A 23,343-nucleotide genomic window follows, 5' to 3' on the forward strand; every position below is an offset into this window, starting at 1 on the left:
CAGGACCAGCTTCCCCACCAGAGCGTAGTGGGGGGGAAGAGTCACATGTGTCAGGACCAGCGTCTCCTCCAGCGGGGAGAGAAGATGAGTCAGGGCTGACCACGCCTCCATCGGAAAGTGGGGAAACGGAGGGAAGGCCAGGTCCAGCTAGCCTCCCCGAAGAGGGGAGCAGTGACAGCAGCAGTGTAACGGTCAGAAGGAAGGTGGCAGGCTGGGCGCGCGCGCCAAGTTCAAATGTACAGGCGCGCGGGACAGCAGGAAACCCGGATTGGGAACCAGGTCCTAAAGCCCGAAGGAGGGAGGGGGAAGAGTCAGGGGACTCAGCGTCAGAAGAGTCTAGGAAGGGCGAGACCCCGACTGACAGGCGGAACCAGAGGAGGAAAGAGCAAAGGAAGAGGTGGAGCAAGGCTAGAGTCTTAAACTGGTGTCTGGGGGGAGGAGATTCAGACGGAGCTTCAGCGGTCTAGAGTTTGAGACGTAGGGCTGCATGCTGCGGCTGTGAAAGTGAAACTGCACTTCAATAAAGACTTTCGTACTTAACAACGAAGTGGCGTTGGTCCTTTGTGAGCTGGGACCTCGGGCAGCTCTGACAGTTTCTAACTTGAGTCTCCAGCTGTTGTTGGACCACAACTCCCATTATCCCCAGTGAGCAGGACCAGTGGTCAGGCATGATGGAAGGTGAGGTACAACAACCAATGGGAGAACCATGGCATTAGCAGTGTTTCCGGATCACAATGGGATCGGACTCTTCAGTCATTGCACTTGGGGATGATGTCAATTTGTTGCTATGAGGTTCTAACTCAGTGTCACTCTTTTAAGCCTGTGAAATTTCTAATTATCATTGTAATCTCACAGTAAGAGCTCAAAGACCAATTTTTACTCTGAATAACCTCCAACGTTTCTAAAGATGCAACTTTTAATAAATCAAGAGTGATTATGGAAAAAGTCTCTGTGGGTGTTCTGTTTCAGTGGGATCTATTCTAATCCAGCCCCATTTCCATGTAATGCTAAAAAAATACATCGAACCGTAGAGTTGGAAGGGGACCATGAGGGGTCATCTAGTCCAACCCCCTGAAATGCAGGAATCTTTTGCCCAATGTAGGGCTCGAACTCACAATCTGAGATATCTTGAGTTGCTTCTATGAACATAGGCTTAAAATGCAAATGTCAGTTACACCTGAGACTGGAGAAAGGGAGTGTGTGACACACCAGGTTCTATTGAGAGCAGGAGTCCCATCAGCCCCAGCCCGAACAGCCAATAATCTGGGGTGTTGGGATCCAATTAACAAATAGAGGGCCACATATTCCTCAAATACCCAGCTTTCCCCCACACTGTATTAGCAAAAAAATGCAAAATATTTTAGTGGCTCTATTAAAAAGCAGGAAGTTGAGGTGGAAGATCATACGCTGGATGCTTTAAATGACTTTAAATTCTCTACACCAGCCTTTCTCAACCTTGGGTCTCCAGCTGTTGTTGGGTCACAACTCGCACCATCCCTAGGTGAGCAGTCCCAGTAGTCAATGATGGCTGGAGTTGTATTCCAACAACAGCTGGAGACCCAACGTTGAGAAAGGCTGTTCTACAGAGCGCTTTTCCTGGTCCAGAGGGTTCAAGAATTGCCATGTAGAGAAATGCCACAGCAATCCTGTTAGCAAGTGGACATGCAAAGCCGTGGATTCACCCCACCCTTAAATCCTTCAGAACAAAAACAGCAACAAAACTACAGCATACTTTTATTTCTCTAAAAGGAGATGACAAGGGGGAAAAGATGGTGGGGGACAACGACAGAAAAGGAGTAAGGCTTTTCCAGCAAAAGAAAAAAAATTAAACGAATTAAGCTCCCCCCCGCACCAAATAGGCAGCTTAATCTGGCCCTCTACCTAGCCAACCAGCTGTGATGAAAAGAGGGCGTCCGTTTCCTTTCCCTGGCCTCAGCCTTTTGCAGATGCACCTGCTCCAGCATCTGCTGAGACCCTCCCTACAACCATGGAACTCTTCCACCTTCCCAGGAAGTCCTGATCCTTCCCTACAGCAGCAGCGGCCTGTCTCCCCAAGGAGCTATTGCTAGCAGCCGGGAGATGGCCCTTTCACCTCCTCCGTGATGGGCAGAGCTCCACACACATCATCTATTCAAATTGTGACTCTGCTCTGCAGTGGAAGCCTCTTCTCCTGAAGACTGACATGCTTCCATTAACACTGTGATTTGCTTTCCTACACTAGGAGCCTCTGTTTTACAATCCATCTTGTCAATGGCAGCAGGAGCAGGAGCAGCAGCCGGAGCAGCCGGAGCAGGAGCAGCAGCAGGAGGAGTCGGAGTCGGAGTCTGCAGGCCGCTCAGCTCCTGCTGGGGATTATTGGATTTGTCCACAAATGCAGTAGCAGGCTGGAGTCTCATGGCTTTGTACCGCTGCAATTGAAAATAAAAGGAATTCAAGGTTACTCGTAATCTGGTCCCCAATGTGAGGGTGCCGCCCCACAAACATGTGGTGGGCAAACCTGTGCAACAGCAGCTGGGAGCAACTCCTCCCTCAAGAGCAACTCCTCCCCTACCCTTGATAGCCAGTGTGCCTGAGGCAGTCCTAGGGGAACACAACCCAGCACTGTGCTTTATTTTTTACCAAAGATGCATACTAGTCCTCATGGCTTCAGATAAATCTGTGGGGAGTGTAGAAGAGAGGTGGTGCTGAGTAAGATTTCCCGTGGTTGGGGAGTCAGGACTTCAGGGTCCTTCAGGGCCCTTTGACTTAGTGACAAGCAAGACCAAATTTATATAGTAGGTACTGCAGAAATGGGACGCGGGTAGCACTGTGGGTTAAACCACAGAGCCTAGGACTTGCCGATCAGAAGGCTGGCGGTTCGAATCCCCATGATGGGGTGAGCTCCCGTTGCTCGGTCCCAGCTCCTGACAACCTAGCAAGTAGATAAATAGGTACCGCTCCAGCGGGAAGGTAAATGGCATTTCCGTGCGCTGCTCTGGTTCACCAGAAGCGGTTTAGTCATGCTGGCCACATGACCCGGAAGCTGTACGCCGGCTCCCTCGGCCAATAAAGCGAGATGAGCACTGCAACCCCAGAGTCAGCCACGACTGGACCTAATGGTCAGGGGTCCCTTTACCTTTTACTGCAGAACTGGTTGTGCATTTTTGCTGCATAATTTTTCAGGCTTTAGCATGAAATATGCACCAGTTCTCCACTGTACAGTATCTGCTACCTAATGGGTAGCATCACATATAACAAGTTTGGCAGTTACTGACACTGTCCAATGTAACGTAGAAACACTCAGGCTAGTCTCGACAGAGAATGGGAGCTGCGTTAACCTGAAATCCAAATCATTCCTCAGGGGCAACCCCATGGTCTGTGCATTGCAGCACTCAATCCCAGAAGCCAGTAATCATGCAAGTGCTGGATGCAAGGTCTCTACTCTCCAGGAAAAGTTGCAGCTGCCACATCATTGATTTCAGTGTACCCTAAATCACAACTTGGGACGCGGGTGGCACTGTGCGTTAAACCACAGAGCCTAGGACTTGCCGATCAGAAGGTCAGTGGTTTGAATTCCCATGACGGGGTGAGCTCCCGTTGCTCGGTCCCTGCTCCTGCCAACCTAGCAGTTCGAAAGCACGTCAAAGTGCAAGTAGATAAGTAGGTACCACTCCGGCGGGAAGGTAAACGGTGTTTCCGAGCGCTGCTCTGGTTTCTCCAGAAGCGGCTTAGTCATGCTGGCCACATGCCTCGGAAGCTGTACGCCGGCTCCCTTGGCCAGCAAAGTGAGATGAGCGCCGCAACCCCAGAGTCGGTCACAACTGGACCTAATGGTCAGGGGTCCCTTTACCTTTACATTAAATCACAACTAACATGTCTCATAAAGAACTTAGTCTGGAATCAACTCCTTATAAACCATTTGGTCACATGCAGTTGGCCAGGATCCTCAATGGAGAGAAGGACCATTCCTCTTGGGAAAGCAGACGGAATGGACAATATGACAAAGCAGGACTGTCAGCCAGTGGGACAGACACTGATCTAGAAGCACTGAGCAGGCACTGGAGGGAAGGCTTGCGATGGCAAGACAGCAGGGGCGTAATAGGAAGGCGTTATGAAGCCTGGAGCCTAAAGGTTGAAGCGTAGGAGGAGCCATGGGGGGTGGGCAGAGCAGACAGACATGGGATGGGAGGAACCAAGGCAGAAGAGGGTCTTACCTGGAGATTCTCAAAATGCATCAGGGATTTGCAGTGGGCAAGTTGGGCAGCAGAGTCGCTATGGCAGAATTTGTGGCACAGCCGGCAGAGGAAGCCTACCACCGGGACCAGAAAATCCAGGCCTGTGAAATGAGGGAGGGGAAGTCACACATCACACTGAACAGAACCAAAATGAATTAATAAAACCTTCCCCCCCCCCTTATAAAGCATTGTGTGATACATAAATACAGGAAGCCCACAACTTACATGCATTTAACTTGTGCACATTCAGCTTTATGTGCTTAGCAAAAACATAATAAATGAATAAAATTAAGAGGCAGAAAAGGGGTTGGGTGTCTGAGAAAAAGGACTTTGGCAATCCCACCTGGCATTGCACCCTTTGAAATCTTATAAAGAAGTCATAAGGTTATTATCTTGTTACAGGCAAATAACAGGTTACAGTATAAAATAAATTACAACAAATCACGAGTGGCTTGATACAAACATTTCAAATGAAAATTTAAAGGATAATGAATGGATAACCAAAATACAGCGGAGAAATAAACACAGAATTAGATATCTGGGAATATGGGTTACAAACAAATTAGAATATATAGTAAAGATTAATCACCAAAAGCTGTTTTGTGAGTTGGGAGAAATCACTGGAATTTTGGAATTCCTTATCTATCTCATGGTATGGGAGAGTATTTACTATAAAAACGAATGTCCCACACAGAATTTATTTATACTCTTAAACATTACATTAGTATTCCACCTGAAATACTATCAAAACGCCAGAGATTGATACAGCATTTGCTATGGAACAAAAAATCACTAAAAGTAGCTGCCCAAAACTCTGTATAAAAGAAACAAGCAGCAGCGGTATGGCAGCACCCAGAATAAATGGTTATTATCGCGCAACAAAATTGGCTATGTTAAAATAATGGTTTAAGGAATATCCAGTATTGGAGGAGGAAGAAATAACAATAAAGAGAAATCTTAAATATCTGCTGTTGTAAAGAAAATTATTGGGAATCTTACTTTGAAATCCTTCCCTCAGTATTAGCTACTGTAAAAGCCTGGCCTGAAAGTAAAAACAAGTCATCTATGGGCCTATTGCCTTTAGCGTCCCTGTTTTATAATGAATTTCTAAATCTAGGGTAGTTACAAGATTTCAAGCAATGGCAAAATACTAGTTTAGAGAGCATAAATATGATGTGGAGGGGTTGTAGTAGCAGGAAGTAATAAGATGAAAAAGCCCCAAGCCAGCAGCAATTGTGATGGTTTCCTTACCATAGATGGTATCTGGACAGTACTCCTCACTCCCTCCAGAATCTTCCAGTGCTGCTTCCTTCGGCCCAACATGCATGGAAACAAGAAATGGGAATAAGAGAATTGTGGGGTTGGAAGGGACCCCAAGCAAAGGTCATCCATTCCATGGTGACAGGAAGCTCCTGTGCAAACTAAAGCTGAGGTCATGAGAGCATTTCACAAAATCACAGAACCAGAGTTGGAAGAAATCCCCCTCTCCAAGAGTCATCTAGCCAGACACTCTGCAAGGCAGCAGGAGGAAAGTTCCAATACACATGCATGAATTTGCATGAATGCTGTAACAGGCAGTCAGCTGCAGCTCCTGAAAAAGTGGCTACTAGGATCCCATCTGGAACTGTGGGGATCCATTCCAGCCTCCCTTTCTTTCTTTCTTTCTTTCTTTCTTTCTTTCCACCTGCCTGCCTGCCTTGCTCTCCCTTGTCGGTGTAATGTTAATGCCTTAAGGAGCACATCCCTCACGTCTGGATGTTCTGAGATAAGGGTGCCAGGTGCACTGGGTTACCATAGCAACACCAAACGCTTGGTTTGTTCTTTTAATGTATTTTTATTAAATATTTTCTTGATTTACAAAAGTATGTGTCTCTCTCGTATTTTTTCCATGTAACGTTTTTACAAATCAGTCTCATTTGTTGAGACATTAGGAAGGAAAGGGGGTAGAGGGGAAAGATGGGTGGGGGTGGGGTCAGGTGACGATGTTTCTCTTTTACTTAATATATGTAGGGTTTGGTGTCAGCGTTGCTTGTGCAGGTTCTCTGCTGTTCACTTGTGTTCCTTTGGTGGTGAGAGAGGTTGGGGTTGTCCTAGGGTGTGGCTATTCATTTGTGGTTGGCAGTGGAGGTCTTTGTTTGCATGTGTGAGTGGCGTGGATGTGTGTTTTGGTTCAGGTTAGCCATATTGATTTGTATGCTGTTGGTGCATTTTTGCCATTGTCTTGTTGGGCTGTGTATGTGATAAAGGGGAGCCATACCGGGGTGAAGGCGTCTTCTTCTATTTGTCCCCGTGTGAGTTTCAGTTTACTGGTTAATTTTTCTAGTAAGGCTGTTTCCCATACTATTTGGTACCACTGGTCCATGCTTACTCCTGACAGGTCTCTCCAGTGTCTGGCTATGATGTTTCTGGTTGCTGAGAGTAGGTAGGTTATGAGTTCTTTGTGATATGAGTGGGCATTATTATCTCGGAATATGTTTAGTAGGGCCAGTTCTGGGGTGATTTCTAATACTTGCTTGGTTATTTTTGCAAATCCAACTATTCTGGACAACAACCATATGAGAAATATGTGTGAGTGTCTGGAGGCGGTTGGAGGATGGATGGCGGCTAACAGATTGAGGTTGAATCCTGACAAGACAGAAGTACTGTTTTTGGGGGACAGAAGGCGGGCAGGTGTGGAGGATTCCCTGGTCCTGAATGGGGTAACTGTGCCCCTGAAGGACCAGGTGCGCAGCCTGGGAGTCATTTTGGACTCACAGCTGTCCATGGAGGCACAGGTCAAATCTGTGTCCAGGGCAGCTGTTTACCAGCTCCATCTGGTACGTAGGCTGAGACCCTATCTGCCTGCGGACTGTCTCGCCAGAGTGGTGCATGCTCTGGTTATCTCCCGCTTGGACTACTGCAATGCACTCTACGTGGGGCTACCTTTGAAGGTGACTCGGAAACTACAACTAATCCAGAATGCGGCAGCTAGACTGGTGACTGGGGGCGGCCGCCGAGACCATATAACACCGGTCTTGAAAGACCTACATTGGCTCCCAGTACGTTTCCGAGCACAATTCAAAGTGTTGGTGCTGACCTTTAAAGCCCTAAACGGCCTCGGTCCAGTATACCTGAAGGAGCGTCTCCACCCCCATCATTCTGCCCGGACGCTGAGGTCCAGCGCTGAGGGCCTTCTGGCGGTTCCCTCATTGCGAGAAGCAAAGCTACAGGGAAGCAGGCAGAGGGCCTTCTCGGTAGTGGCGCCCGCCTTGTGGAACGCCCTTCCATCAGATGTCAAAGAGATAAACAACTACCTGACATTCAGAAGACATCTTAAGGCAGCCCTGTTCAGGGAAGTTTTTAACGTGTGATATTTTACTGTATTTTTGGTTTTTATGGAAGCCGCCCAGAGTGGCTGGGGAGGCCCAGCCAGATGGGCAGGGTATAAATAATAAATAATAAATTATTATTATTATTATTATTATTATTATTATTATTATTATTATTATTATAAAAAAACCAAAACAAAACACTAGCACTTGTTGAGTCATTCCCCCTGCAATTGTTTCAGGAATGTAGAGATGGATATAATCCTCACTAGGGCATTGCTTTCATGATATCTTGTCTATGCCCTCCCTCTTTGCTGTCAGGGTCTTACTCTGAATCTGTGAGTCAGGGGAAGCAGCTGTGGGCTTTACATAAAATAATAAGAATAAGAATAAGAATTTATTATTTATACCCCACCCATCTGGCTGGGTTTCCCCAGCCACTCTGGGCGGCTTCCAACAAAACACTAAAATACGATAACCTAGTAAACATTAAAAGCTTCCCTAAGCAGGGCTACCTTAAGATGTCTTCTAAAGGTTTGGTAGTTATTTTTCTCTTTGACATCTGGTGGGAGGGCGTTCCACAGGGCGGGTGCCACTACTGAGAAGGCCCTCTGCCTGGTTCCCTGTAACTTGGCTTCTCATAGTGAGGGAACTGCCAGAAAGCCCTCGGCGCTGGACCTCAGTGTCCGGGCAGAACGATGGAGGTGAAGATACTCCTTCAGGTATACTGGACCGAGGCCAGCATGCGAGCATTAGCTAGCATGATGATAGTGCTAGTGGGTCTCTCTATGCACATGTATCATTACTTCAGACACCAGAAGCACTGTATCTAGTAGACAGTGGTGTCTGGCTTTGTCTTGTCTTTGAACCTTGTGGGAGATCAATTTTTCCCCTTAACGGAGGACTCTGGAAGAAGTTGTTCCGTTGAGATCAGGAAATCTCTAGACTCTGCTGGGGCTCGACATACTCTGCTGGTAAATCACACTGGATGAGGTGTGGTGAACTACCAACTGAATTCCACAAGTCACCAACGTTCTTCACACCGACCTGGTTGCTCACAGACACATTCAGAAGTTGGGGGAGACTGTGGAGACCCAGGAAAGGCCTCCCCATGCAGCTCCCCCCCACAATTTGACAGCCGGCGGTTAGCACAAAGGTGGGCAAGACCCTCTCCCATCTCCACTGATCCATTTCCGGCTCAAGGAAGGACCAGGGACTGAGGGAGGTGCTGCAAATAAGCAGTGGCCCCTTGCAGCCAGACCAGGGAGATAATCCAAAGTAATTTGGGCTCTGTGTGATTTTTACCTTATGCACTGGTTTTGGAACCTAACTTCTGTGTTAAGATGCGAGTCCACTGCACTCCATTACTTGGAGGAAAGCATGAATGTATGCCAAGCTATTTGACCAGGAAACACAATGCCCTAAATGCACCAGGTGTGCTGATAAGCTACAGCACTAATGGATAAACCAGGACAGCCTGTTCTGTGAGACAGGACAACTACCGTATTTTTTGCACCATAACACTCACTTTTTTCCTCCTAGAAAGTAAAGGGAAATGTCTGTGCGTGTTATGGAGGGAATGCCTACGGGTGGCATGCCTACGGATTTTCCTCCTCTAAAAACTACGTGCGTGTTATGGTCAGGTGCGTGTTATAGAGCAAAAAATACAGTAATGACCTCTGCACCTAGCCTTGTATAATAATAATAAATAATAATAATAATAATAACAATAATAATTTATACCCCACCCTTCCTGGTTTAAAAACCTGGCTCAGGGCAGCTAACAGCAAATATAAAACATTGATTAAAACGCGACTTAAAAGCAGCATAAAAAACAACATAAAATGCAGCATCAATATCAATAAAATACAAAAATTCAGGGGTCATGGGGGGGGATGGGACCCAGTCAGTAGACATCAAATGATCACCAGGGCTAACTGGCCAAGTTGGTCCTACTAGGGCCAGCAAGGAGATCAAGATGAATTTAAATGTCTTGAAGCAGAAGGAGCCAGCCAACCTAGTGCTCTTGAGATATTGCTAGGCTACTATTCCCAGATTGAACCACGACTGTGGAATGTGGTTCCCTCACAGGGTCAGCTGGTGCCAACCTAGATGGGTTCCTGTCACCACTGAAAAAATTAATCTGTTCACCCTGGCCTTTCAGTTACAATTAGGACCTATGATATCACCTTACCACATATGGAATCCCCATTCTGCATTTGTAAGAAGTCAATCTTTTAGTGTGGCTGCACCCACACCTTGGAACTCCCTGCTTATTGATATCAAGAAGGTGCCTTCACTTTATATTTTTTGATGTCTGCTAAAAAAAAAAAGGAATGTTTACCGACAAGCCTAACCCAGATGTTTAGAAAGTTGATCCAAGTTTTAATTTGTTTTTAGCTTATTGTTATTTTAATTTTTTGTATGTTTTAAATAATTGTTATTTTTGTTATACTTTTATTGTTTAGCTCTTTTTATAGCACGAGCAGCAAACAAGAATGCATGGTTTAGTGTTACATCCAAATTCAGGGGTTGGTTTGTTGTGCTCCAAACAATGATGATAATACAGTGGTGCCTCGCAAGACGAAATTAATTCGTTCCGCAAGTTTTTTCTTCTTGCGAGTTTTTCGTCTTGCGAAGCACGGTTTCCCATAGGAATGCATTGAAAATCAATCAATGCGTTCCTAGGGAAACCGCCTTCAGACCAGGTCCGGGGACAGTCTGTCCCCCGACCTCTTCTGAAGGCTGGGGGGGGGGGCAAGGACTTCTCCGCTGTCCTGGGGCGATCTGAAAATGCTGGCGGGCGGCAGCGAACGCTTCGCTGCCGCCCGCCAGCATACGCTTCGCTGCCGCCCGCCAGCATTTTAAAAGCTCCCGGGACAGTGGAGACTTCTCCGCTGTCCCGGGGCGATCTGAAAATGCTGGCGGGAAGGACCTCTTCTGAAGGCCAGCGGTGGGCCAAAGTCTTTGCTCCCCCCCGCCTGCCTTCAAAAGCCATCGGGATAGCGGAGAAACGCGCTGCGCTTCTCCGCTATCCCGGGAAGGCAGGCGGGGGGAGCAAAGACTTTTGCCCCCCGCCGGCCTTCAGAAGAGGTCCAGGACCTCTTCTGAAGGCCGGCGGAGATTTCCCTATGGGCTTTCTTCTTGCGAAGCAAGCCCATAGGGAAATTCGTTTTGCGAAGCACCTCCAAAACGGAAAACTCTTTCGTCTTGCGAGTTTTTCGTTTTGCGAGGCGTTCATCTTGCGGGGCACCACTGTATATTTATTTATACCCTGGCCTTTTTCCCTAACAGGCCTTATAGATTTAAAAAAAAAAAAGATTTGCTAAAAACATAGAAAAACCAATAAAAAACAATTAAGCATTGATAGAATTAAAACTATATACCTATATAAAATATGTTTAAAGCATACCAAAAATTACAATAAAAAGAAACCATGATTCCTACACCAAGATTTCATATTCTGATTTGGTGGGAAGCAATCTACAATGGCCCAGTTTGAATGTAACACCAAGCTAGGAATTATGGTTTGCTGTGGGTCCCCAGAAGTTGTTGGGACTACAACTCCCATCATCCCTGACCACTTGTCATGCTGGCTAGGAATGATGGGAGTTGTAGTCCAACAACATCTGGGGAACTACAGGTTGAAAAACATTGTGCTAAAGGAACAGAAAACCATGGTTTTGAGTGACATGCAACCAGTGTCACTGTAGCAACCAAATGAGCCTTTTTCGGTTGCCAGTTGGGCACATCCGATGCAGCCACTGCTGCACTCCTTCTTGGAAAACATACCTGCTTGATGAGAGACTCTTCCTTATCCAGCTGTCCAGAGGCTCCCTCTTCTACAGCATTTCCCTGCTGCTGCTCCTCTTCTTCCTCCTCCTCCTCTTCCTCCTCTTCTTCTTCTTCCTCGTCATCTTCAAAGCAGCCAACAGCATCGACTGTTATGAGCTCCTCAGAATCTTCTGGCCCAGCCTGCTCCTTCTCCCCCAACTTCACCTGGCCAGACACAACAAACGGAGGGTGAGAGACAGGAAGGACAAGTCTCTTAGGAGGCTAGGATCAAAGGGCAACTCCCACCGCCCACATCCTGCACTTCCTAGTGTAATGGCATTCCACACTGGTATGCAGGCTGAGACCCTACCTGCCTGCGGACTGTCTCGCCAGAGTGGTGCATGCTCTAGTTATCTCCCGCTTGGACTACTGCAATGCGCTCTACGTGGGGCTACCTTTGAAGGTGACCCGGAAACTACAACTAATGCAGAATGCGGCAGCTAGACTGGTGACTTCGGGTGGCAGCCGAGACCACATAACACCGGTCCTGAGAGATCTGCATTGGCTCCCAGTACATTTCCAAGCACAATTCAAAGTGTTGGTGCTGACCTTTAAAGCCCTAAATGGCCTCGGTCCTGTATACCTGAAGAAGCGTCTCCACCCCCATCGTTCAGCCTGGACGCTGAGATCCAGCGCCAAGGGCCTTCTGGCGGTTCCCTCATTGCGAGAAGTGAGGTTACCGGGAACCAGACAGAGGGCCTTCTCGGTAGTGGCGCCCGCCCTGTGGAACACCCTCTCACCAGATGTCAAAGAGAAAAATAACTACCAAACTTTTAGAAGACATCTGAAGGCAGCCCTGTTCAGGGAAGTTTTTAATATTTAATGCTGTATTGTTTTTATTTATTAATTTATTAATTATCATCATCATCATCATCACACGGATCCCACCAAGGGGCAAGTAAACAAAACAGCCTTAAACAACGTTTATAAAGTGTGAAACTAACATGCAGAAGCCACTTGCTCCGTTTGACTGACAGAAGCTTGGTCTAGCCCAGGGATAGGGAGCCTGTAGCCTTCCACCGGTTCTTGAACTACAGTTCCCATTATTCCTGAGTACTGGCCATGCTGGAAAGGGCTGATGGGACATGGAGTCCAGCAACCCCTAGAACATCATAGGTTTTCCATTCCTGGAATAGCCCAAGGATGACTAACAGTAGACATTTTTTTCTGGGGTGTGTGTTAATATTTCCCAGGGCAGCGGGGTACTCTCTCAGTAGTTCCACTGGTGTAATGTCAGTCGCATTGCCCAGCAACCGCATGCAGAGTGTGAGGCCAAACAAACAGAAGTCTCAGACGTGGCAGAGTCAGAATACGAAGTCAAGTCTGTTCCGAGGGTTGGGCAAGCAGCAATCCACGTAGTCAGACCATTCAGATCACAAAGCCAAGAGTCCAGATGGAAACTCTTGTCTGCTGAGAGCTCTGTTTAAGAAGGCTGAAGCCAGCTGGTTCTCATCAATGCCTTCTCCTCTGTGTCACTGGAGGTTAATCAGCTGCAGGTGGAGTCACTCTGCCTTCTCCCTTTCCAGGATGCTGTTCAGCGGGTGAAGGTGACTCCTGGCCCATGACAGGCAATGACAGCTTAAATGTAGTATAAACACCGACAACTGGGAAACACTGGCCTGCGAATGCTCCAATTGGAGAACAGCCTTTACCAAAGGTGTCGTGGGCTTTGAAGACACTTGAACGCAGGATGAAATGGAGAAACGAGCTAAGAGGAAGGCACGCTTGGCAAACCTTCACTGTGATCTACTCCTGCCCAGAAACATATGTCCCCACTGTGGAAGGATGTGTGGATCCAGAATTGGCCTCCACAGTCACTTACAGATACACTGTTAAGACAGTTTTCATGAAAGACAATCTTACTCGGCCACAAGTGATGGCCAAAGAAGATTATATTGCTGTTAACCCATTCTGGGACCCTTACCACAAAGGGTCAAGTAAAAAAATCTAATCAAAGTAAACAGGCCAGGGTGCCAGCAAGAGAACCCACAAGTCCTTGCAGTCTTGTGCACCTACAGGCCATAAAGCCCACAGACGGCATATTCTCCTGGGAGGGTCCATAGCTCAGTGCTAGGACACTTGCTTTTCTTCCAAAAGTTCCCAGGTTCAATCCCCAGCATCTCCAGTTACAAAAAAGGCCACGTAGAAAGTGACAGGAAAGACCTTCCCCTGCCAGAGACCCTAGAGCAGTGGTTCTCAAACTGTTTTCTCTGGTTGAAACAAAATTTAAAAAAAAAAATTCCTTCCAGTTGCACCTTAGAGACCAACTAAGTTTGTCACTGGTATGAGCTTTCGCGTGCATGCACACTTCCTCAGATACATTCAATCAGAAGTGACCAGACCCTGATATATGGTGAGAGGGTATTACTCAGAAGGGTGGTGGGAATGGGTGATTGGCTGATAGGTGTGGTAAACCTGTTGACGACTGTTAACAACTGCAGTGGTCTTACAGGGAAAAGCAAGGAGTGAGATGGCTAAAAATGAGATAAGAATCCAATGTCTCTATTCAGACCAAGTCTCTCCATGGTTTTAAGTTTCACATTTTAAGAATAAAAATTTGTTTGTGCCACTCCAAATTTTTTATTGGTAAGAAATACACTGGGGGACGGGACGGGACTCCTAGCAGTGCTTGATTTATAACATAGAACACAACTACTTTATAATATGACCACGGGACGTCCAGAAAGTATAAAACAAGGCAGCTACATAAGAACACAAAGCATTCCTACACACTTGATGCTCTTGCTCTCATTTTGAAAATAAATTTACCCATATTCTGGAAATACAAAATCTCATACTATACGACACTGAAATGTTTAAATGTTTCTTTGATTGTCCTTGAATTTTCCTGCCACACTTGCCATCCTTCTCCTGACACACCAGTGTGGCACACGACACACCCTTTGAGAGCCACTGTCCTAGACAGCTGCTGCCTGTCACAGTAGATAATATTAAAGCAGATGGACAATTAAGTCTGGGAAGCTGCTTTATATTGAGTCAGACAATATAACTGGTCAATCTAGTTCAGTACAGTGGTACTTCAGGTTAAGGACTTAATTCGTTCCGGAAGTCCATTCTTAACCTGAAACTGTTCTAAACCTGAGGTACCACTTTAGCTAATGGGGCCTCCTGCTGCCATTGTGCAATTTCTGTTCTCATCCTGAAGCAAAGTTCTTAACCAGAGGTACTATTTCTGGGTTAGTGGAGTAACCTGAAGCGTCTGTAACCCAAGGTACCACTGTAGTCAACACTGACTGACAGCGGTTCTCTCATTTTCAGGATTTCATAGCCCTACCAGGGATTGAACCTGGAACCTTCTGCACCCAAAGCTGGTGTTTTATCCACTGAGCTAACATCCTCCCCTAAAACCTGCCAGGGCCTCTGATGTTTCTGAGGCACAGCTCTGCAGCAGACACATGGCCCTCTGCCCACCTGCCCAAGTCCTACCTAGCTCACCCCAACTGCCACCACGTTCCCTGAAGTACAGGTGCCCTTACCTCTTTGGCCTTCTGCTTATGCTCTGGAGACTTCATATGCTCCACAAACTTGCGGGGGGTCTTGAAGTGCCGGCTGCACGCCATGCAAAAGGGTCGGAGGGAGCGTTTGGCAAGCTAAGATAAGAAAAGGAAGGAAAGGGGGACAGGTAGGGAATAATGTGGCATTTGCTCACAGGAAGCCTTCAAGCACACTTGATTTGATGCCACCTTAAATACCAGGCTCCTTCGGGAGGAAGTGCAGGATATATATAAAGGAAGATTTTTTAAAAAATAACAGCATCAGCTCAAGCCCACCTCATTAGATGCACAGAGGACACCTTTACATGCACATGGATGTGAAGGGGGGAAACGGAAAGGCTGGGGTTACAACGGCAATGGAATTCCAACAGTACAGTCTGTGAAACTTGTAATTATTGCAGCTTAAATGTATGCAAAAGGACTGTTCATAACAGCAGTAATTTGTGATAACTCGAACACCTTAGCAGTGCTGAGTAAATTAACAATTGCAGTGGGACACAATAGTATAGTCTCCGTTCAGATCCAAATTAACAGAACTGAACTAGCAATTCAGGAATTAGCCAACTGACAAAGTTATTGAAGGTGAGTTATTCAAGGTTTTCTTTTATCACTGATATAGAGGCCTTGGTGGCTGATGGATGAGAAGCAGGAAGAAAGCAAGGAGCTAAACTCAAAACTCTTTCAACCAGTATTTTTTTAGCCCAATCTAGAGATTTATTTGGGGCAGCATTTGCATTGGATTTGTGTAGCTGAATACATGAACTTATTCTGTATGTTTTCACTGGTGATATTACTGTCGATCACTCTGAGATGCTTCATAGGAAGCAATCTGTAAGTGGAATTAATAAAACAAATGGAGCCTCAAAAGCGATTATTTTAAGAATACTGCAGACATGGAAATGGTTGAACTTGAATATTACTGCCCGCGTCTGCTGAGGGGAGGGGGAGACCGCAATAACAAACCTGCAAATATGCCTTTTTCAGAAGGAGTTACTATGTTTTTTGCTCCCTTTTTAACCCAAGAAAGAACCTGCTATATAATATCAGCAAACATCCTCCATCAGCAGTGCTATAGTCAAAGACAGATTGAGGGCACCAGGTTGACTAAACAGTCACTACCGTTACTTGTTAAAACTCCCTATGCATGAGCCCGTTGTCTTTGTCCATGGAGGAATTAAAGAACCTTTTAATGAGTGTGAAAGAAGAGAGTGCAAAATATGGTCTGAAGCTCAACATCATAAAAACTAAGATCATGGCGACTGGTCCCATCATCTCCTGGCAAATAGAAGGGGAAGAAATGGAGGCAGTGAGAGATTTTACTTTCTTGGGCTCCATGATCACTGCAGATGGTGACAGCAGTCATGAAATTAAAAGACCCTGCTTCTTGGGAGAAAAGCAATAACAAACCTAGACAGCATCTTAAAAGCAGAGACATCACCTTGCTGACAAAAGTCCATATATTTAAAGCAATGATTTTCCCAGCAGTGATGTATGGAAGTGGGAGCTGGACCATAAAGAAGGCTGATCACCGAAGAATTGATGCTTTTGAATTATGGTGCTGGAGGAGACTCTTGAGAGTCCCATGGACTGCAAGAAGATCAAACCTATCCATTCTTAAGGAAATCAGCCCTGAGTGCTCACTGGGAGGACAGATCCTGAAGCTGAGGCTCTAATACTTTGGCCACCTCATGAAAAGAAGAGACTCCCTGGAGAAGACCCTGATGTTGGGAAAGATGGAGGGCACAAGGAGAAGGGGACGACAGAGGACAAGATGGTGGGACAGTGTTCTCAAAGCTACCAACATGAGTCTGACCAAACTGCAGGAGGCAGTGGAAGACAGGAGTGCCTGGTGTGCTCTGGTCCAGGGGGTCATGAAGAGTCAGACATGACTCAACAACAAAATGCATGAGCCCGATTTTCTTGGAAACAGCATATTTTGCTTTCGTGTCAGCGCCTTAATTTGCCATTAAAATATTCTCTAATATAAAAAACATTAACCTATCACCTCCCCTGAGGTAATCAGCATTCAACCCCTTCCTTGAGCATTTACAGCAGGGGTCAGCAACCTTTTTCCTCCGTGGGCCAGTCCACTGTCCCTCATACCATGAGGTTGGACTATATTTTTTTTTGGGGGGGGGGGGAATGAACCAATTCCTATGCCCCACAAATAACCCAGAGATGCATTTTAAATAAAAGCACACATTCTACTCATGTAAAAACATGCTGATTCCTGGACGGTCCGCAGGCTGGACTGAGAAGGCGATTGGGCTGTATCCAGCCCCCAGGCCTTAGTTTGCCTATCCATTATTTACAGGAAAGAGAAATCTGGGCAAAGAGTTACCTTGTGTTCCTGAGTCCGACGGTGCTTGATCAGGTCACCTGTAAAATGTATCTGGCAGGTGTTACACCACCGCTGCTGGCTCTCTCTGCAAGGACAAGAACGTTTCACTAAAACAGCAACACAGCATTATCTCCCACTTGCTCCACTGCCTTTATATAGTAAAAAAAAGGCATTCTGCTAGTCAGTCATTTGGGATCTCATACACTGCCTGGTGACACGTCTGGCATCATTGAGAATCTCAGCTCTGCAGGCTGTGGGGCGTTTAGAGCACAGTTCTAACCCTCAAACAGGAAACATGCAAAAACACAAAAGACTCAGGAAGCAAAGGGGAGTTGTGAAAATATTACATTCTTAGACCCCCGTTTCCTCAATTCTGCCACTACCAGTTGTCTTGTGTGACAATTTTCTGAACAAGCGACTTTTACACCTGAAGAACATATGAAAGAATGGGGGAATCTGTGGTTCTCTACATGTTGCTGCACTCTCTAACTCCTGGCCATGCTGGCTGGGTCTGAGGGGAGCTGTGGTCCATAGCATCTGAGAGGCACCAAATTTGCCAAGTTTGTTGCAGGTTTCAGCTATCCAATAAGGCATGCAGGTAATTTCTACCAAGTCCCTAGGCTAATCAAATGAATCCTGGAGGACATGAAAACAAATCATTTCACCTTTGCACTGCCCCAAGTGGTGCATAGTCTTGCAACAGGAGCCACTAAGGAGCAAAGCTGAAATAGGTGTTTTCATATCCGCTTGGAACAAAAATGAACATGCACAAATCCCAACATACAATTTTGTGCTCTAGAAACTACAGGGATGAGGAATCTGCTCATGAGCTGTGTCTGCTACAGTAAGGGAGAGAAGCAGCCCACACCAGGGTACTGCCCTTGGCCAGAAAAATAAGTTCCCCATTGCTTGCAGAGAACATCAGAACCTGCCATGTTGAGTAGCTGAAAAGACTCTCCAGCCCTGATTTATTCTTCCTGTGAAGGGATTGGGTGGGTAAACAATCGGTCTGAGAGCTCCACATTCTCCAGTCACAGAATTTTACAGCCTGCACATAGAAGCAGAGCTGGAAGGACCCCGCCCCCCAAGGACTATCTAGTCCAACAAACCAACATACCCATCTTTCTCAGCCAGTGGTTTCTGCTCCTTCACCACAGGCAACAATGAGACAAGGCAGATGTTGCTCATGTGCTGGATCTCCCGAAGTCGCTGCTGGTGCTGAGCTCCTGCCATGTGAGCCTGGAAATTCTGAGAGAGAGAGATATGGAGAGAACATGGAGCAGCCATCATTTGAAACCTATGCAAATCAGTCTCAGGCTAAGCAAATCAGTCTCTTAAGCTTAAGCCAAGAAAGAGTATTCTCTATAAGATTGAATATCAATATGCACATCAAGACCACTGAAACAGCCCAAAAAACTGTCTTGGGGGTGTGCTACCTGCAAGCCCCAGTTAAAGGGCCCCGTTGGGGGCGAACAGCGGCCTTTTGATTACTTGGACTGCCAGGGCGAAACAGGTGCAAAACGCCGGCACCCTGTCTCTACAACTTCATTATCTACAACTTTATTAACATCTATCTACAACTCTACTAGCATCTCTCGGTACTGTGAATAACACCGAACTTACCTTTTGTTGGTATCTTCACGAACTTATCTAAAAGACCGAGTTAAGCATTTGAAAAATCTATTGAAACCAGACATTATAAGTTCATTTTAGGCTGGGTAGTTCGCAAGTCTTTGTGGCTTTCTTTAATGTTTTGTATTTTTCTCAGGAGGTTGATAAAGTATGTATAATTATTGTTCTGTGTATATTAATCGCCAACGTGTTGCATAGGTCGCAATACATCATTTGAAACCTGGCAGGCCTATCCAGTTCAGATGGGCTACTTCAGAAGTGATGAAAGGGGCGACAGGCATGCTCAGAAATACTGGCCAGGATCAGAAATGGCTCCGTAAGGCTGCCTTCCCCCAACGCGATGGCTTCCAGATGCGCTGGGCTCCAGACAGCATTGGCCTGTGATCAGGGATGCTGTGAGTTGCTGTTCAGCAACATATAAAAGGCCTCAGATTGGGAGAAGGCTCATCCAGTGGGATGAGAATGTCAAGCCCCACTGCAACATGTTATATGTAGTTGCCTCTGAAGATGGTTCAGGAACATCAGCTGGTACAGAATTCAGCAGCCAGGTCACTCACCAGAGCAAGACGGCTTGAGCCTATTACACCAATCCTGGCCCAACTGCACTGGCTGCCAGTTAATTTCCAGGCCCAATTCAAAGTGCTGGTGTTGACCTATAAAGCCTTAAACAGCTCAGGACTGCAATGCAAAACAGAGCGTTTTATGTTGGCGGGGATTCTACACTTTCAATTTTATTTATACTGATACTGTTATTGTGAATATGGATAGCGCTTATGCATTTTTTAAAATGTGAAGTATTTGATATAGATTTTCTTGTCCATTTTTTGTGTGCTTATACACACGCCTATATTTTTACCTACTGCAAGTCACTTCTACAGACAGTAAGCTGTCTAGGAAAGGAATGAATACTGATGCAGGTAAGGAGAGGGAGGGCGGCAGGGTTGCAAAAATCCCGACTTTGCAACTCCTCAGATGAAGCGTGTCTTGTTACCTGTTGGTTGTAGCAGTTAGTCTTGCATATGTAACAGTAGAATTTCAGGGTAGCCTCGGGGCTGCCTCCAGCTGTCCCCATCTCAGAGGTCCGGAAGGCTGGCTTTAGGGCTGTGGTGCTGATGGCTCGGTTCTCACTGCTCTGCTGAATTGTGACTTTCAGGGAGCCTGCAGAGCTGACCACCTGGAGAAGATTCAAGGACTCAATTCAGGTTGCCCATCAGCCAACTATTAAATCCCTCAGCTCTGGAGAGTAGAAGAAGCCCATAATTCAGGCCACATCCAGACAGCGGCTATACACTTCCCCACTGTGGAAGGACGTGTGGATCCAGAATTGGCCTCCACAGCCACTTACAGACTCATTGTTAAAACCGTGTTTATGGAAGACAATTACTCGGCTAAAAAGAAGAAGATACATACAGTTTGGGGAGAGAAGGCAGTGTTTACAGGAAGAATACAGAGGCTGCATCTAGAGATTTCTGCATTTGCACACAGAAGGAATTTGGATGGTCATAAAAAAGGTAAAGGTACCCCTGCCCGTACGGGCCAGTCTTGACAGACTCTAGGGTTGTGCGCCCATCTCACTCTATAGGCCGGGAGCCAGCACTGTCCGCAGACACTTCCAGGTCACGTGGCCAGCGTGACAAGCTGCATCTGGCGAGCCAGCGCAGCACACGGAACGCCGTTTACCTTCCCGCTGATAAGCGGTCCCTATTTATCTACTTGCACCCGGGGGTGCTTTCGAACTGCTAGGTTGGCAGGCGCTGGGACCGAACGACGGGAGCGCACCCCGCCGCAGGGATTCGAACCGCCGACCATGCGATTGGCAAGTCATATTTCAGCTTAAAAAGCCAAGGTAGGAAAAAGACTTTTGCCCACGCACAAAGCCCCAGCAAGAACAGGAAGGCTTCAATTAACTACAGTTTCATCCAAATATATATAAACTACAGGCACATATGAAGCACAGACGTCTGTGCAGTGGTGGTACAAAGGAGGCAGTTCCCTCTCTATTAATGCTATTTGCCCACCACCACCCATCCCAGCTTTCCTTTTAAATGAGTAAGTTTCTAGCATTCTAGGAACCTGAGATGTACAGTTACTGTTTCCCTCATTTCTTGTGAGAAAGTAGCTTTTACCCATGGTTTCCCGGTTTGGACAGAATGAGAAACTATGGTTAATTTGGTTTGCTTGATGGCCCTCTTGGAGGAGAGCATGCTGGGTAAAAGGCTCCTTTGGATCTTTGGTTATTGAGCCAGAGTGTGTTTTTCCATGTTGCTATCTGTGTACACCAGCCTTCCCCACCACGGTGCCTCCAAATGATTTGGACTGCATCTCCCATCAATGCCAGCGAATGATGCCAGCTGGAGGGAACTAGGCTGGCAAAGGATGCCGCCCACATTTCCCCAACAGTTTTTAACAAAGCAGCAGAAGAACCTGCTGCTAGTCATCCTCCCTCTCAAGGGGCTAAAGAAGCTTTCTGCTCACCTCCGAAATATTCAGCTCTCCAGAAATGTTCTTTTCCTTGGAAGTATCTGCAGCCAGATTCGCGTTCCCATTGCCTGCCTCTATGAAAGACAGGCAGACAGAAAGAGAATTTAATTTCCCCAGGAGCTTGAGGTGGGAGCTCTCAGGAGCATCACCAATCCCTGAGGTCCCCAAGATGGTGCTCACGGGCAGCATGGCACTTCCAGAAACCTCCCGCAGCACCCACCAAATTTTTATTCTGGAGAGTTCCCTCCCTTTGGCTATAAAAAGAAGCACAGCTCTGCTCTCTTTCTCTCCATTCCACAGAATGACTCTGGACCCCATGTGGCCTCAGAAGGATGCACCCATAGGAAAGGACAAAAAAGAAGGGGAAGCAGCTGGAGGGCAGGGTCTGGCCTTGCAGCTGCTTGCGAAACCCCTCCGGAAAAGTATGCCTTTTAAGACTAAGGGCAATTTCCCAGAGACCTGAAAGGAGGTACAGTCATACCTCGGGTTACAGACGCTTCAGGCTGCATTTTTTTTTGGGTTGCATACTGACAAAACCTGGAAGTACCGGAACAGGTTACTTCCGGGTTTCGGCGGTTACACATGTGCAGAAGCGCTAAATCACACTTTGCGCATAGGCGCCGAATTGCAACCCGCACGTGCGCAGACGCACCGCTGCAGGTTGCGAATGTGCATTCCGCACAGATCACGTTCGCAACCCAAGCATCCACTGTATGTCTGATGCATGTCTTTGGCAGGGGCTGTTTGCTGGTGGTGGGTGTTACTGTCCAGCCCTTCCCAGACTCAAATCTAGTAAGAGGAGCAGGAAACATGCAACACACACACACAGACATACACCGGGCAGATTTCTGTACAGCTAGTGACCTCGAAGAGTCAGGCAGGGCCTAATTGTCCCTGTTCTAGGACTGGAGATTCCATGCACCAGTTGCCTGGCCCTTGCAAGCTGTGCTTCACAGTTGTTATTTTATTATTTTGTGAATCTCTTCCCATAAAATATATTGAAGCGGTTTCACAGTAAAAGCGTGGACAACAAAAACAACCCCATATGTAAAAATAGTTAAAATCCATTTTTCCTATAAAGACGATTCTAAACTAAATACAGATACGGGCGGGGGTGAATATATTTGTATTGCTTTCAACCTATTTCAAGGCATCTGACTATTTTCCCACAGCTTTTTGATTCTAGACCCTTGGGACTAGTTTGCATGATCCCAGGCAACTGTGAAGCTCTAACCTTCCAGGTTGGATTCTGTGTTGGACTCCTCCACTTGCTGAAGGCATATTGATTCTTCTGGGATTGTGTCCTCAGCTTCCCTGGTGGGATAAATGGTTTTGTTTTTTAAAAAAGAAGCTGTTAGTACATCAAATGTGGGAGGCCAAGAAACTGTGCTGCAATGGCCATGACCTTGTATGCACAGCCCAGAATCCAAGGAGGATCCCACACTAAGTAGCAAGATCTGCCAGGATGAATGGGTTGGGATGCAGCCACTGGAAGCCTTAGAAGAAACTGCTGCAGGAGAGGGACTGTGAGCAACATCACAGGAGGGGTTTTTCTGGGACCAAAGTGAAACTGTAAAGCTCCCTTGTTACTTTTGCTTTTGGAGTTTGGATGTTGCTAATATAATTTTGCTATCTTCAAAGTACTTTGTCTTATTATGTTGTCTTTTTATATTGCTATGATATTTTTTTTGCATGGTTTGGGGTTTTGAAATGTATTCCTGTTTTCTCTGTTGTAACTTGCTTTGAGCATGTCTCTCTCTCTCTCTCTCTCTCTCTTTCTCTCTCTGTGTGTGTGTGTGTGTGTGTGTGTGTGTGGCAAAGCAGGACACAAATAGAATTAGGAATGTATGAATGAATCTCTGGCTCCCAGTACATTTCTGAGCACAATTCAAAGTGTTGGTGCTGACCTTTAAAGCCCTAAACGCCCTCAGTCCAGTATATCTGAAGGAGCATCTCCACCCCCATCATTCTACCCAGACGCTGAGGTCCAGTGCCGAGGGCCTTCTGGCGGTTCCCTC

The 23,343-nt window shown here is 46.5% G+C and overlaps 1 protein-coding gene across 2 annotated transcripts in view; it reads right to left on the reverse strand.

Moving 5' to 3' along the window:
* Window positions 1–1,717: 1,717 nt before the first annotated feature.
* Window positions 1,718–23,343, reverse strand: part of CIZ1 (CDKN1A interacting zinc finger protein 1) — a 36,148-nt gene continuing 14,522 nt past the window's right edge. The window contains exons 6-15 of one of the 2 annotated variants that reach the window (XM_053373555.1): window positions 22,560–22,639; window positions 21,320–21,399; window positions 19,836–20,018; window positions 18,330–18,460; window positions 17,213–17,297; window positions 14,854–14,967; window positions 11,315–11,521; window positions 5,466–5,523; window positions 4,194–4,315; window positions 1,718–2,408 (exon numbers count right to left, since the gene is read on the reverse strand). In XM_053373555.1, coding sequence (XP_053229530.1) covers window positions 2,124–2,408; window positions 4,194–4,315; window positions 5,466–5,523; window positions 11,315–11,521; window positions 14,854–14,967; window positions 17,213–17,297; window positions 18,330–18,460; window positions 19,836–20,018; window positions 21,320–21,399; window positions 22,560–22,639 — 1,345 coding nt within the window. In that variant the 3' untranslated portion in view covers window positions 1,718–2,123. The remainder of the gene's footprint in view (window positions 2,409–4,193; window positions 4,316–5,465; window positions 5,524–11,314; window positions 11,522–14,853; window positions 14,968–17,212; window positions 17,298–18,329; window positions 18,461–19,835; window positions 20,019–21,319; window positions 21,400–22,559; window positions 22,640–23,343) is intronic. The other variant, XM_053373556.1, reaches the window with a different exon arrangement.

This window comes from Podarcis raffonei, chromosome Z, assembly GCF_027172205.1.
Source record: "Podarcis raffonei isolate rPodRaf1 chromosome Z, rPodRaf1.pri, whole genome shotgun sequence".
NCBI classification, from domain to species: Eukaryota; Metazoa; Chordata; class Lepidosauria; order Squamata; family Lacertidae; genus Podarcis; species Podarcis raffonei.